Here is a 14,697-nt window from a genome sequence, read left to right as displayed (position 1 = left end):
CATTAAGATTCTTATGGTATTTTGCATATTGTAGCAAAAGTTGCTGGAAAAAATATACACTTTCTCATATAAAGGAGGTCTTTGAGTAAAATTAGGTTTTTTGTAATGTATCCTATCATAGCAGCAGTTTCTATCACAACAAACAACATTTAGATCAGATGTTTGTTAACATTGAGTTTCTAAAGATAAATAAAAAGCACTTTGGGACTACTCATGCTACAGATTTGTTTCTAATGCATTGTAACTTATATTGAGAGTCTACCAGCAATTTTCAGACTGTTAACCTTCTAAAATATTTGCCAGTTGTTTCATTGCAAACCATTACCATTTGATATAATAACGTACATGAAACATATCTCAATTTAGATTGCAGCTATCATGCATGAGGTAAACAAGATCTTTCTACTTTTCTCCAGCTATCTGATAAAATCTATGTCCTTGCATTGCTGATTACGGACCCTAGAGCCTCCACAGAGTCAGGAGAACAAAGTAGAGGTGAAAGACTGTTTCTGGTTTTCCTGAACACATAAAGAGAAACACATCACGTTTAGCCAGGTTGGGTGTGTACAAACTAAAGATGAGCTGAAGGGCTAGGCTCTTTTTATGGAGTGACATTCTGGGAATGTAGATGAAAAATCAGAAAGATTTAAATCTCTGAGTTCCATAAAGTATGAGAAAGGCTGTTAGAAGGATTAAGTAAATTAAATGTGTGGAATTTGGGGATGCTTACTTCTCTTCTGGAGTACATACTGTCTGATTCTTCTTCAGTATGTACCCTGCATTATTCCCTACCTCAGGTACTATTTTTCCTTGAGCAGCAACCAAGGGATGCAATCCTTGTTGAGCAGGCTAACAGATGTTACCAATTTGGGGGTTTTTATTACAAGAAATTTCTTAAAGCTCCTGTTCTAACAGTCAGGTGATTACATTAGTTTCCATTTTCAAGGAAGTCTGAGGAGTAGGCCTTGCACCTTTCTCCATCTGATCTGACAGGGACATGGCTTGACATGCCATGGCACAGTGGTACCAGTCAAGCCTCTCCTTTCGCAAGAACTCTACAAAGCCATTTCACCCTTCAGCACGGATGGGTTTATAAAACCTGGCTACTTCCTAATAACCAAGGAAAGCAAAGCCGCCAGAAGCTAGGATGTTTTGGGAGACATAAAACTGATCAGCAACACATGGTGACAGCAGCAACAAAACATTCACTTATCCATTCCACCAACCCTAGGCTAGATAACAAGCTTACAGACAATAACTGCTTGCACATATACCCTGCAACTACCATTGCAGGGTTTCCTTCCTGCTGCGGCAGACTGTAAGGAAGCAGGAAAGTGTGCAGAGACACTCCAGGGCATGATTAGTTGGTTATATATTCTGCAAAAAGCATAGCATACAGCAATCACTTTCCATAGCAACCTTAATGTATGGAGAATCAATTGCAGAAATAAACTGATTTTAATTACAGGAGTGAATGTAATTAGCAAATAAGCTACATCTAGACAATGTAAGAGAAAGGGAAAGCCTTTTTCCAAAGGTGTTTTGTTTCTTCAGTCAACTGAGAGCTTAACCAGCATTATGCTCGTATTCAGTTATTTAGCGTATGCTTGTATTCAATTATTTAGTGTGTCCTCAAGGGCAGCTCTGCAGCAACTGAAGGGAAGAAACAGGCAAAGTGTTGCCAGCTGCAGGTTTCTGATCAGGAAACCAATGTTATTTTGGCAACTATGGTCACCAGGAATAAAATTTGTCTAGCCTAAAATAGTTGTAAACCTGTGAAATGTGTGTGTCTGAGTTAGTCACCCTAGGCTCATTTTATAAGTATTGAAGAAACATAGACATCTTTGGTGTGAAATGCATCTCATCCTATGCTAGAAAACTAATTATTTTTCTCTGTAAAGAAGACCAGGGTGACATGCTTAAGATACTTAATTTCTACATGTAAAGGTAGGACTCAAATGGTCTTGACCAGCAGCAGAGAACCGGTGCTGAAGGCTGCTTATTCATTTCATCTAAAATGAGAGACCTTGGAACAGCAACCAGAAGCTAAGATTTCCCTCTACTGGACAAGTAGTTTAACCACAGTTTTAGACCAGCCTAATGAATCCATTTCTCTGCACATGGCACAGCTTCAACAAAAGGGCAAATTATGGCCCCAGGTTGGAATTTAGTCTATGAAACCTTGCTACTTAGGGGGAGAGGCAGACAATATCTTCCCCCCTTCCCCCCCCCCCAAAAAAAAAAAAAAAAGGGAATTAAATTAGAGTTTTCCACTTCTTACTTAAAGGTGTATTTTGTAAGAGAAGAGTAACAGTAGTGGTGGCTTCAAACAGAAGACTGAACCTCCGTTAGGACTGTAAGAAGAAGGGCACTGCTGCTTGCCTTCAGGAAAATGCAGAGACTCTAATTAAGTGAAGCCAGGAATTCTGTTTTGTGAGCTGCTTTATACTGACAGTGCTAACTGCTCTTAAGCACCTGGCTTGGCAAAGTCTGGGCACCAAAACTTCTTTGGGTTTCAGCCCTCCTTGATAAAACAACTAAAAAGCGCTTCTCTGCTTTTCAGGGACACTGCTGATATAAACAGATCAGAGATTCTCAGGGGATCAGTAGTCTGGTACTGTCATGGTGCAAGTATTTTAAGATTTTATCATACATCCTTGTGTCCCAGTGATCTCATATTCTTGGCCTTTGAAAATGTCTACCTTTAGGGAGAAGGAAGAGTATGAAAAGAAAATTCTTTTCACAAAAAATCTTCAGCCTCTTACATGGAATCACAGAATCATAGAATCACAGAATGTTCAGGGATGGAAGGGACCTCTGGAGATCATCTAGTCCAAGTCCCTGCTAAAGCAGCTTCAAGAAGCTTGGTAGAAAGACTGTTGTAAGAGGTCAACACCTGTGTAAGACTTTAGGCATCACCAGCACACTGCTATATTATTAAATACCATTAGAGGGGTGCATTCATGAATATATTGCAGCACAGAGGATGTCTGTGTGTACAGCATACTACAGTATGTTTCTGAAAGCCTGTTGCACACTAACAATGACATCTCCCACAGGCAAATATGGCTAAAGCACCAGGATTGCCTTTGTAGCTTAATTTGGTTCTATTAGTGGATGACTGAAATTCATTTCCCTGAGATATTTCTTCTTGTGTATCAGTCCAGCTTCCTACATTCCTGAAAACTGCTTGCCAGCACCACCATTGAATCCAGCAGGTTTCATGCACTCCTTTATCTCACAGGACTCAAGGAGATAGGGAACGCTGTGCATCATGCACACCGATCAGAAAGTGTGGAAGGCTGTTATGCTTAGGGACTCATCGGAAGAAACAATGGGCCACCAGAATGGAAAGGGAATTATGCTAGCGGCAGGTAACATTATAAAAAAAATGAAAAGCACAGGTTCTTCAGGGCATCCCTATTTGCCACTCCCCCATTTACAGATTATGGCAAAAGGAGATTCCTGTAAGCATAAATGCCAAACTGCCGCATAAGAATCACCACTTACTTGGCACTACGCCTTTTTAAAAAGGTGCATAGTTTTGCACAGATTGCAGCGTCTGACCACATTTTCCTTTACAGCAGTGGCACAGCTCTCCACTTGCAGATCCCCGCCGGACTGGAAGCGCGTGGCTTGGCGCCATGCCCACTACAGCATCGGGCGCGGGCACGGCCGGAGCACCCTCCCGCAGCCACCCGCCACTTCCCGCACAAAGCACCTCTGCGTAGTGACGTGCGGAATCGCAACTCTGCAACTCGAGGAGAGTTATAAAGCAGGTATGTTTATTGTGGCACTGGGTGCAAGGGGGATCGCTCCTCCTAACTTGCACACCGTTTCAACAGGCAGCCCGATAGTTATTATACAAAGGCACGCACAGGTTTCCGAGCATTCAGAATCTCCTCCCTCTGGCGCCTCTTCAAGATGTACTTTTCATCTTCTTGGGCAGTTACCTGAAGTTCTTGTTTATCTTTGCACACATTAGCAGTCTTTCTTATTTAGTTTGTTATCTTAAAACATCTGCTAGCTAACAATGAGCCCTTCCTTATTGCCCACTCTAAACATGCCAAGCTAACACATGCCCACAGGGCTGGTTTTAATCTGTACCAGCATGATCCCTGAGCGGGGGATCCACCCTCTTCGGGGGGGCGGGGGGGGCATTTCAGTAGGAGGACGCTGATCTACTACAATTCCTTTACCGTGGTTTGTTTTTCTTGTAGCAGTTAGCACGTCCTCGTCAGAAGGTTCCTTATTTACATTCTTGTTAGCTCATCTACATCGATACTAATTGTCCCCTCTCGAAGAGCTAAGTGCAAAGCTCCCGCCCTTCGCTCTTTCTCGGGTGTTAATGTTTCTGTTATCTAGGCAGCTTCTGTGTGCAGCAGAGTTCTAGGTTTTTCACCGTATCGGTAGGACTTCAATAAGCTGCGCTGCAAGGCTGGCCCCGGGCACCCCTCCCACAGCCCCGCTGCGAGGCCTTCCCGAGCCAGCGCCGTGGGGCGGCAGCAGCCCGGCCTCCTGCCTGCCCACCTCGCACCGCCCGCCTGCCGGAACCGAGGGAGGGATACGCGGCTCCGCGGCCAGCCAGAGGCACGCTACCCTCGGGCAGCGAGGCCCTGCAGGCCAGCCGCCTGGGCACGGACACAACGCTCCCACTGCCCGCCGAGCGCTCCCTCGCCGGCCGAGCCCCCCCGCAGCGGTGGCGGCGACGGGGCCTCCGGAGAGAAACCGGCGAGCCACCCCGCGCCTCCTGCCCCCGCCCACCCAACGGATGGTGCCATGTGCCGCGGAGGGGGCACCGTGACACCCCCCTCCGGACCGCTACTTGGTACAGCCCGCTCGCATCGGCTTCCCGCCGCCCCCCCCCCCCACCGCGCATGCGCGGCCGCTCCCGCTCGGTTTGACAGGCGGCCCGGCGCCGTGCCGCGCGTGCGCAGCGGCTGGAGCGGCGCGCCCCGCCGGGTCTCCGCGTTGTGCGTCTGCGCGCCGGGCCGCCGTCATCTGCGCGCCCGGATCCTGCCGCCGCCGTCTCGCGGGAGGTGGTTGCTGGCGCCGGTGTGAGGCGAAGCGCGGGAGCCGTCGCCATGACCTCTGCTTTGGAGAATTACATCAACCGTATCCTTCCGGCGGGCGGAAGCGTCCCGGGGCGGCCCTAGGGGTGGCGGGAACGGGCCTTCCTTCTCCTTCGTGCCCGCGGGCGTGAGGGGAGGCCGGGCGCGGGGGGCCTGGCGGCTCGGTGCCGCGGAGGGCGAGCGGCGCCCGCCCCCGGGGGCTGGTGACAGAGCTGTTGTGGGCATCGGGTACCTCCGGGCCCGGCAAGGTGTGAGCTGCCAGGAGAGCCCCAGCCCTAGGCCGGCTGCTGAAGGGCCTGCAGAAAGCATACCGGCCGGGGCCGCAGGCCTCCTGCATCCAGCTCCCGCGGGTGGTGGCGTTCGTTGGCCCTTCCTGGCTGGCTGTGTCCCTTTACATAAGGTAGAACAGAGGTTTACGGGAGACCCAGAGGATAGAATCCCCTATAGCCTCCCGCGCTGCAAACTTGATCCTCGTTTGGTCGGTGTGAGGAATGAGGCCTGGCCCCATAAAGGGCTCTTTGCATGTATTAAGTTGTCGGCTTTACATCGTTTGCTCAGAAGCTGGGAGTTGCTGTTCTTGGAACGCCCTTCTTGTAGTTCTTTGCACTCCTAATAGCCTATGGGCATTTTCAAATTTATTCACAAACAGTAAGGTAGTAACCCAGAATCATTCAGGATAATGGATATGTGGTCATCAAATTGGGATAGCCAGACTGACTTCAGAGTGAGGGCATGTAGAATGCCAGGGATCCCCACTAGCAAAACAGCTAAGCTGTTTTGAAGGACTTAGCTTTGAAGTGTTTATAAAACTTGTTTCAATTTTGAGGTAGTGCAGTTAGTAATGGAAGAAGAGATGAACTTAAATCTTTAGTCTGCCTATGGTGTTCATGTTTGTGTATAACTCTCCATAGTTGAGTAAAGTGAAACTTTAAAACAGAATGTCATAAAAAATACTGCATTGTCAAATGTTGCTAACAACCATGGTGCTCTTTCTTATGAAAAAAAAAAAAAATACTGGTAGGCTTTTCTGGCTTTTACTGCCTCTTAAAACTTTCAGAAGTGTTAATGGTTCCGTTTCAGATATGTCTAAATATTTTCTTAATGAACTATCAGGTACTGTTGCGGTAATTACTTCTGATGGAAGAATGATTGTGGTGAGACTGGTATTTTTTAACATTGTATTTTCCCCCATAAAGACTCCATCATGGCATTAAAGAAGCAGTGCTAGGGTATTATCACTTACCTATTCACGACTTCACAAACTTTATTTAAAAGCTTTATGACCATTATTTTATGCTGTTTGATTTAAACACTGGTTCTTGCCTGTCAGCTTTGTCCATTGATAAACTTGTGCATGCAAATGCTTGACTTTTTTCAAATGTTTTTGTCTATAGGATTGCACAAGAAAATGCATTTTCTGTTCAGTAATATGGTTTCCACCTAAAATGTTCTCTTTGTTCAGTAAGCTTTTCAACTTCCATGCTAAAACCAATTCTTCTATATGGTAATAGAAAAAGTCAGCTAATAATTACTGAAGAATTGTGGAATTCTGTAAGCTTGAAAAGCTGAGGATTGGCAAACTGTTATATATCAGACTGCATAATGTTTTGGTTTTATTGCTTATGTATTATGTGGGGTTTTTCTTCCCCCTGCCCCCCATCTTTTATTCTTTTGTGCTTTAAGTTTAACTTTTTAGTGTGATCATTGCATGATGGTTATATCTTTCTGTCTGTACTTAGCTTTGTGCAGCCTCTGGACAGACAAAACAGTACTTTTAGCAGAAAAATACTAGTTTCACCCAATCTTCTGTCTGTTTGGAGTCAGTCTGGTAAATTTTGTGTTGTGATACAAGATCTTTTCCACCAAAAAGATTTGAATGAAATCAGTATATATGACTCATTGTTACATGGTTAGATGATATAAATGGATACTGCCACTGCTTGAATGATGGTGTTTTACATTAGTTGGAATTTCTTAATCAATTACAGATGGTAAATTGCACAAATCAATTACACATTTGGAAAAATGATAACGCATTAAAGTGGCACAGAAATTCTTCTCTTGATGCATTTTAGTTTTGCAGCTTGGGTGGTTTGGGGTTTTTTGAGTAATTTTATGGAAATAAGCTAATCTCTTTCAAAGAGATACCACTTAAAATTGCATGTTAAGAATAGATTCAATACTGTTGACCACAAGAATCCAACTTTTCTGTTTGTTAATTTAATTATTTGATTTTTGGAAACTTCCGTACAAGGAAGACTAACACAGTTTATAAGTAGCAAAATTAGTTGTCTAGAAGGCCTTCATTGGTAAAAAGGAAACTTTATTTCTTTCAATGTTAAAGATTGCTGTGGCTTTTAGCATGAACACAGTAGTAAATACAGATACTTAAATTGATTATTGCTTTTCAAGTTTCATTCTCCAGCTGTTTCTGTTTAAGCCTAACAATAAAAATTAAGTAGAGCATCTGTTCTCCAGTGCCTTAGTATTGCCACCTTGTTTAAGATATCCTTGAGACCAAAGATGATAAATTTAAAAGGTAATTGGAGTGTTTTATTTTTTGTCTTGTTTTTTTTCAGGGAACCCTCAAAGGTTTTGATCAGACCATTAACTTGATTTTGGATGAAAGCCATGAACGAGTGTTCAGTTCTTCACAAGGGGTTGAGCAAGTAGTGCTGGGATTATACATTGTAAGAGGTGATAATGTGTAAGTATAACATATTCATATTTAAACCAATTAATAAAAATTTAGTATGTGTATATATATAGTGTATCTGTATATATCTTAGCCCCAGACGTCTTATATCTTTGCATCTGTGGGTAGCACTAGTAGTACTGCCAAAGCTGAGGCAACCAAGGAGGTGGTTGAGTCACCATACCTGTATTTAGAAGACATGTAGATGTGGTGCTTATGGACATGGTTTAGTAGTGGACTTGGTAGTGCTAAGTTAGCCTTTGGACTTGATGATCTTAAATGTCTTTTCCCACTGAAACGGTTTTGTGAATCCTTAATAAATGGCTACACTTCTGTTACAGAAGTGATTGCATTGTAACGTTAAGATACTGTTAGTCTAGATTTACTGAGCTGTAAATTAACCAGATCACGTAGTGATTTCTATCTAGGAAAGGTCAGCATAAACCTCAGCCATTTTCCTTTGAGTCAAGGCATTGTGTAGATTTTCTTTATTCCAGTCTGTGAAAGGCAGGATCCACTGATGGAGGAAAAGATAGAAGAATGAAAAAAGATTAGATGGAACTTGTGTGTAAAAAGTCAGCAATCTTGTATACAAAGTTGACTTTTAACAGGATTTTTTTAGATTTTTAGAAAATATATGAAGGTTCTGGCTTGACAATGTAACAGCTGCTGAAGCTGATATAGTGACATGTCAAACGTATGAGTTGATATTTGATGTTAAATACGCTGACAAAATGAAAGTAAAAGCTCATTAAATGCAGTGAAAATTAGCTATTATGCAGAACAGATGGGATGGTTATAAGAGAAGTGGAAAGAAGGCCTGGTAAGTGGCCCTGCAAGGAAGATGACTTTTGCAGCAGCATTCTGAAACTCATGGTAAAAAATGAGATTATTTTTTATCACAAAGGAAAAAGGGCATGTTGCAGTGACCAAAATGTGTACCTGGACAGGAATCTCAATCTTCTAATTCTAATGGATATTTCTGTACAAAGAAATGTCAAGACTGAATTTTATTTAGACTTATTTAGGTGTGTTTATCTAACATCATTGAGAAAGTGGATCATTTTGGAAAGCTTTCATCATTTTTGACTTGAGCTTTTAAGCAAAACCACATAGTGACAAATGTACAAAGGTAGGCTAAACATGCTGCTTGTAACTTTTCAAATTGTATGGATGTGTATAAAGCCAAATTACTGCTTCACTTTTTCGCCATACTAGGCTGCCACATTACTCAATTATATTCAAAACATTCTTTTATAGAAATTAATCTTTTTTTTAATCATAACAAACTTGGAAACATATTTGTTAGAAGGAATAGTTCTGTATTCATGCAACTCCTAACAAACTAAAATTCAGCATCCTTATAGGAAGAAGAAGAAAGAAACAACAGCTAAGTAACAGTAACTTCAAAATAGGGGACTCGTATAATAGAGAAGCTATTGAAAAATAAAAGAAACAAAACACTCAAGGGATAAAGTGCCTCCAGGCGTTCCAGTGTGTATCACTAGAAGCTTGCAGTGAATATACAGCATCAATCAGAAGAACTTGGTATGGTTCAACAGCAAGTAAAGGCTGTTAGAAGGAAAAAGACAACTTCTGCTTTAGAAGGTGTGATGACTTAGGAAAATAAAAAAAAGGTATTAATACTAGAAATTTATGTGTAAAACTGTAATAAAAATTGTGAAGAAAAGCTGATTAAAAACCCAAAACCTCTTAAATACATGTGTGTTTGTTCTGCTGCAAGAGAAACAGAAAGTCTGTGAAAGAGATATCAGGAGTGACCGGTATTGTCTGTTCCTTTTTCATCTAGGAGAATGTGATCTCTAATGAAAAGGCTTTATTTCTCTATGTGAACTAAAGAGAAACTTACGCTGTGATACCATAGATGGATTTTAATCTAAGGAAATGTTTTAAATTGAAGTGTCACTTTGGAAAAAGCTAGTAAATGAAATGGTAATGAGCATGCAGGATCAAGTCCTTTTCATGCAAGAATTCTGAAGGCACTCAAATTTGAAGTGAGGCTTCATGCTGGTCAGTGCTTGAATATTCAGTTGGCATAAGCAGTTTACATTTGTGTTGTCTAAGCTCCCAGTGTAGTGATGGAACTGAGAAAACTACTCGGCTAACCAGATTACTCTTTCAAGGCAAGTTAAACTCCTCTTTAGTTTCCACTGACTGTCATAGGAACCTGGACTCCTGTATTGGGATGTTTGCTCTTAAGCTCAGTCTCACCCTGCTCCCTGGCTATTTTGTGGTAAATATGGATTCACTGGAAGAAAGAATGTTAGGGGTTATTAGGAAGAAAACTAGAACAGTGGGCATCATCATGTCATTGTATAAACACCTGTTATGCCACTGTGTTTAGAGGGGTACAGGATGAAATTACATGAAGAGCGCAAGTGAGGTATGAAATGTTTTCTTTCAGGGAAAGGCTGAATAGGCAAGGGCTCTTCAGTTTGGAAAAAGCACAGATATAGTGGTTATTGTTTGCTGTGAAATCAGGAGTTGTAGGAGAAGTTGGGAAGATAATTGCTTTATGTAAATTCCTCTGTTTTTTTTCTGCTATTGAAAACTGACATAATCTGACAAGTCACATACCAAGGTACTTCATTGCACACCGTAAAAGTTAATTGTAGAACTCACTGTTGCGGGATGTAACAAACACCAAAAATGGAAATGTATTCAGAAAGCTATTGGATGGATTAATTTAACAGTTTTTAATGGCTCTTAATTCATTTTGTGGATACAGCCATTAGCTCATAAGTCTCTGACGTGGTGAATGTAAGGGTGTGCTGGAAGGAATAGATTCTGTTCTTACTTTCCCTCTGGGTTACTTCCCATCCTGAGCTAGTGTGATCTCTATTATCTTAGCCTTCTCTTTAAAATGGTTTTACTGAGTCCACTAGTGTTTTAGTTCAGGTAAGTCTTAACATAGCATAGGTGAAATACTATGTACTCTCCCTTGGATAAATGAACGTTTTACTAGGTTGTGTTGAAGGAAATTGTCTTGCTTCTCTAATGCCATAGGCACTTACGAATTGCTACAGTTAGACATTATTCTTGAAAAGCTGTTATCTCTCTAAAAGGTTGTGGTTCTTGTTTCAGAGGCTAACCTGCTGCCTAAAACAAACCAGTAGTATTTGGTTCTTATAACCTGTGTCTTTAAAAAAAAAAAACCAACCAAAATCCAACCCGAAAACAACAAAAAATCCCAGCAACTTCCTTTAGATTCTACTTAAGACTATTTATAGTCATCAAAATTTGAAGTTCAAAGGATAGAGTTCTACAATTTTAAAAAAAAAAATCTTCACTAACAACTTCATTTTGTGGCTTTCCAGTTTTGTACCAGGGGATTTCAACAAATGATAACCTGTTTGTTGTTTGTTTGTTTATTGCAGTGCTGTCATTGGTGAAATTGATGAAGAGACAGATTCAGCTCTTGACTTGGGGAATATTCGAGCAGAACCTTTAAACTCAGTTGTGCATTGAAAAGATGAAAATGCACATGGACTTTGTAAATCTTCGGTTGTACAGACCTATTTAACAACGTGGATGATTTTTACAAATTGTGTTTAATTTTAGTCACCAGTTTTTTATTATGAATATATTGTAGTTTGCCATGTAAAGTAAAGTTTCTACGTTTTACTAAAGAAGTTTTCATTGAATTTCCTTTGGGGTTTCATGCTGTGTGATGTCACTCTGAAATATGTACTGGGAAATGTAAACAATGTCAGTGGTAGTCCTGTGTATATATACCTCATTCTTAAACAAAGATCTCAATCTTAAAGGAAAACCAAGGCTTTTTTAACTCAGAATTATTTGGAGGTAGATTGTGTAATGGTCAGTTTAACCAGCTCTAAACCTAGTTCTGGCTGTAAGTAGAAAACCAGGTTTTGTGCCTTTTTTTTTTTTCATTTTATTTGTAGTGTAGAGAGCAAGAGCATTAAAAGCTTTTGCAGTCAAATTAATGACTTGTGCACATAATAGGGTTTTTTGTGGTTTATTTAACATTGTTCTCTAGTCCCTAAGGGTGTACTGGAGGTGCAAGAGTTCTTAGTGCCTTAAGACTTGCAGACAAATTAAATGGGGGAAAGAAAGACTTTTGAGTAGAAACACAGAACCTAAACCAAATATATGCATTTATTTGAAGCCCACTGAATTCCAGACCAACTGATTCTCTGTCTTCTCTTCTCACCAGATGTTGTGGTGCTCAAAAACTGGGTAAGATGTATAGAAGGAGAATTGTGTCTTTGCTAGTATGTAACCATTGTCTTGCTAGATTGGAGGTTTTAGGGGACACAGGAGTACTTTGGCTAGAGAAATTATTTCCTTTGAATGAAATTTGCCTTAATATTGGGTGTAAGAATTACATGTGACTGTTAATAGACCTCCTCTTATACATCAGCAACACCTAATTTAAGTGGGACAAGCTCTGGGCAGCATGGTGTATTTTAGGCTTACTTACTCACTACCTAGCCGAAATACTGGTACGGTGGCAGCAAGAGGAAGTTGGTATTGGACAGAGCTGTTTTCCTTGTCCTCTAGTGTGCCAGCAGGTCCGGTATTCCTTCCCCACCCACCCACCCCATATAAACGTGCTGTTGAAAAAAGAAAAGTGACTTTAATGTGCATATTTGTTTTTACATTGATTTTAATATTAAGTGGGATTTGGTACTTTTTATTATTGCAAGTTCAGTTTGGAAGCCAAATACATTGAATTGAAGGTATTTGTTCTGCATGTAATTGGTTCTCAATTCTTGTAGCTTCCAGCTTGTTTTCTGAGATTGTTCTTAGTGACGCATGTGAAGCCCAGCAAACCTATTTCAACTTTATCCATCTTACGACCTGGTGATGTGTTGTTTTTTGTCCACATTTCTGCAGGGAATTGCTAAGCAGATGTCGAATTGGGGGGTTTCCATACCAAAGTCCGTAGAGTCTGGCTATAATTCATTATGTTAAAAGAATCGATCAATTTTGTTAAACAGTCAACAAAACAGTGTATAACAAAAAGCCCTTTTGCTACTCATACCAGCATGAGAGAAAAGAAAGTATAGAAAGTGAACTGTATTGATAAAGGACAAGTAATGTGGATGTAAATTAGCTACTTTGGGGCTCAGCCAAAAGAAATGCGGAAGCAAAAAGGTAGAATCAGGATGAGCTGAGTTTAAATGCACTGCTTGGCCTTGCATGTATTAGGAGAGTTACTGTTGAGATACACAGGCTAAATACTTATAGGAGCTCTGGAATGACTAAGGAAGTCTGTTCCTTTGTAGCTGTGGAATTATGTTTGAAGCAGAGTTATGGAATGTTAATACATACAGAGGCCTTCTGCCTTGAGCACGTCATTTGTAATGCAACTCCTTGGCCCTGTGCTTGGTTGAGGACTTACAATATGATGAGCTGCTGATGTTAATTGAAAATTTTCTCTGTCCTTGAAGTGATTATTTCAGATGCAAAGCTGTGGCACCGAAGTGGTGAAGCTGATTAATAATATCTAGGGACTGAACAGATGAGAATTCTGAGTAGTTCAGGCATTGCTCAAGCAGGAAAAACAGTCTGGAGAACCACAGTTTCACACAGTTATGTGTTTAAAATGCAGATTGCAAACCCTGTCATCTTCCCTTCTGGTGAGTGATTTCAGCTCTTGCATGCGCTCTTTCTGGACCTGTGAAATTGTGTGTGTGCAGGGTGGGGTGGTGGGGGAGGGGTTACAGCTTGAAAAATTAAGATGTGTTTCCGCTTACAGGCTGACATAAACGGAGGGCGTTTTCCAAGGCATTGAGAAAGGTGTTTAAATTCCCTTTCAAAAAAAGATCCTAACAAAACCTGGCTGTACAAAGCCCAAATGGGTTGATATGCAGTGCACTGTCAACTTGATTCTTCTGCAGTGAGATAGGTGAGGGATGGCCAGCTCACTGGTCTGACTGGGATTGTGGGCAGTAAAAGCCCTGCCAAGGCAGAGCCCACTCAAAAGCAAAATTCTGTCTCAAACCTTAAAACTGGCAACTGTGGAGTTTGCTTACCTTCATGCTTAGGCAGCAGCAATGTAAAGGTTTTTGGAGTTGTGGGTTTTGGCTTACACTTAAATTTTGTTTCGGTTTCTGGACCACATTTTGCTTCAGTTTGATGCCATTGACTTTGATCTGGGTTTGACTAAAGCCTTTTCTGGATATACTGGTGAAGGGATCAAAGCCAGGAGACCCAGTCAGAAGGGGTATCTTGAAATTTAATCTAGGGCTTAATATGCATTTAAAATTCATAAAATGAAATTATAGCCTTGTGAACTTACAGGAGCTTTTAATCCATAGGGGGTAGCTAGGTCCCTGTATGTATGGTGGAGAGAAAGCACTCTGGAAAAGTGTTGGATGCAAGATGTTGAATTATAACCAGCCTGAAACTGTTCTCATAGAATCAAATCTGTAGTGCAGTCCAGCTGAAGAAATAGGTCATCACTGAAAGTTAGGGGTTTTATATCATTAATTTATTTTGATTCATTCTATTAAAGTAGGAAAAATAAATGGGGTTGAAGTCATAAAGTGGACATAGTTATACTTTAGTATAACTTGTATTATCATTCTAATAAAGCAAGCCAGAGGACGTTAGTTAGTCCCGGGAGGAGGAAGAGTCTAGGGTAGAAGCTCAGCAGGTGTGAAGGTTGTGGATTTATCTAGACTCTAGGTGAACCCACACTGCAGCCAGTGTAGCAAAAGTGTTGAAGGTAATGAAGAGGTAAAACATAGAGGAAATTAATTAGAGCTGAATTTTTGGGTGGAAAAGTTATTTCTGATGCTGAGGAGGTATGAAAGAGGACTGGAATGGAAAAAGAGCACTGCAGATTACTATTGTGTGTTGAGTGGGGGTATGCCAGTCAGTGTCTGTCCGCTGGCTGGGGCAAAGGTTCTCTGCAGATGCCCACTGATTGTAGAGATG

General features: G+C 41.3%; 1 protein-coding gene across 3 annotated transcripts; it reads left to right on the top strand.

Moving 5' to 3' along the window:
- Nucleotides 1-4,977: 4,977 nt before the first annotated feature.
- Nucleotides 4,978-12,154, top strand: LSM8 (LSM8 homolog, U6 small nuclear RNA associated). Of its 3 annotated transcripts, none has more exons than XM_037389559.1 (4): nt 4,978-5,115; nt 6,186-6,226; nt 7,652-7,779; nt 11,166-12,154. In XM_037389559.1, the coding sequence occupies exons 1-4, from the start codon at nt 5,085-5,087 to the stop codon at nt 11,254-11,256; spliced, it is 291 nt and encodes a 96-aa protein (XP_037245456.1). In that variant the 5' UTR covers nt 4,978-5,084; the 3' UTR covers nt 11,257-12,154. The 3 variants fall into 3 exon arrangements, with proteins under 3 accessions (XP_037245456.1, XP_037245455.1, XP_037245454.1); XM_037389558.1 differs by lacking the exon at nt 11,166-12,154 and adding an exon at nt 9,124-9,395; XM_037389557.1 differs by lacking the exon at nt 4,978-5,115 and having other exon boundaries at nt 5,482-6,226.
- The last annotated feature ends 2,543 nt before the right edge of the window (nt 12,155-14,697 follow it).

Source organism: Falco rusticolus, chromosome 5 (genome assembly GCF_015220075.1).
Source record: "Falco rusticolus isolate bFalRus1 chromosome 5, bFalRus1.pri, whole genome shotgun sequence".
In the NCBI taxonomy this organism is placed as follows: domain Eukaryota; kingdom Metazoa; phylum Chordata; class Aves; order Falconiformes; family Falconidae; genus Falco; species Falco rusticolus.
The sequence above is the reverse complement of the archived record's forward strand: the minus strand, read 5'-3'. Positions and strand labels throughout refer to the sequence as shown.

What these genes read in the sequence shown, in the direction of transcription:
- LSM8 (XM_037389557.1), top strand. Translation starts at nt 6,038, where the DNA reads ATGTTGCTAACAACCATGGTGCTCTTTCTTATGAAAAAAAAAAAAAAT. An exon ending in CTGATGGAAGAATGATTGTG is followed by an intron (nt 6,227 to 7,651) that starts GTGAGACTGGTA and finishes GTTTTTTTTCAG; the next exon opens with GGAACCCTCAAAGGTTTTGA. An exon ending in ATTGTAAGAGGTGATAATGT is followed by an intron (nt 7,780 to 11,165) that starts GTAAGTATAACA and finishes TGTTTATTGCAG; the next exon opens with TGCTGTCATTGGTGAAATTG.